We start from the raw sequence: 379 nt of genomic DNA on the forward strand, positions 1-379 counted from the left end.
GGGGGTGAGGGTGGGGGGGGACAGAAGAAGGTTCACCAACCTCACACTGCTTGCGCCAAATGTCTATGTTCTTGCGCTGTGCTTTTGAGAAATGGTCCCATGCCTTTTGCCTGGTGGCGGCGGTGAAAACGGCCGTGATCTGCTCGACTTTGGGGTGAAGAGGGAGGGGGGAGGAGGAGGAGGAGGAAGAGGAGGAGGAAGAGGAGAGGAGGAGGAGGGGAGGAGGAGGAGGGTCAAGACAAAACAAGCCATTTATGTAGCATTGTAGTGACTGACTTAGGCTGGAGCAGCAGACAGAGGAGAGACCACGGACACACTGACCACAGGTGTGTGTGTGTGTGTGTGTGTGTGTGTGTGTGTGTGTGTGTGTGTGTGTGTG

General features: G+C 55.9%; 1 protein-coding gene across 1 annotated transcript in view; it reads right to left on the reverse strand.

The window, feature by feature from the left end:
• enox1 (ecto-NOX disulfide-thiol exchanger 1) overlaps positions 1-379 on the reverse strand; it is an 81,696-nt gene that overhangs the window by 12,566 nt on the left and 68,751 nt on the right. Inside the window, exon 10 of the mRNA XM_023393486.2 lies at positions 41-147. Coding sequence (XP_023249254.2) covers positions 41-147 — 107 coding nt within the window. The remainder of the gene's footprint in view (positions 1-40; positions 148-379) is intronic.

Source organism: Seriola lalandi, unplaced genomic scaffold (genome assembly GCF_002814215.2).
Source record: "Seriola lalandi dorsalis isolate HSWRI2012SDOR001 ecotype SW California unplaced genomic scaffold, Sedor1 jcf7180002054936, whole genome shotgun sequence".
NCBI lineage: Eukaryota > Metazoa > Chordata > Actinopteri > Carangiformes > Carangidae > Seriola > Seriola lalandi.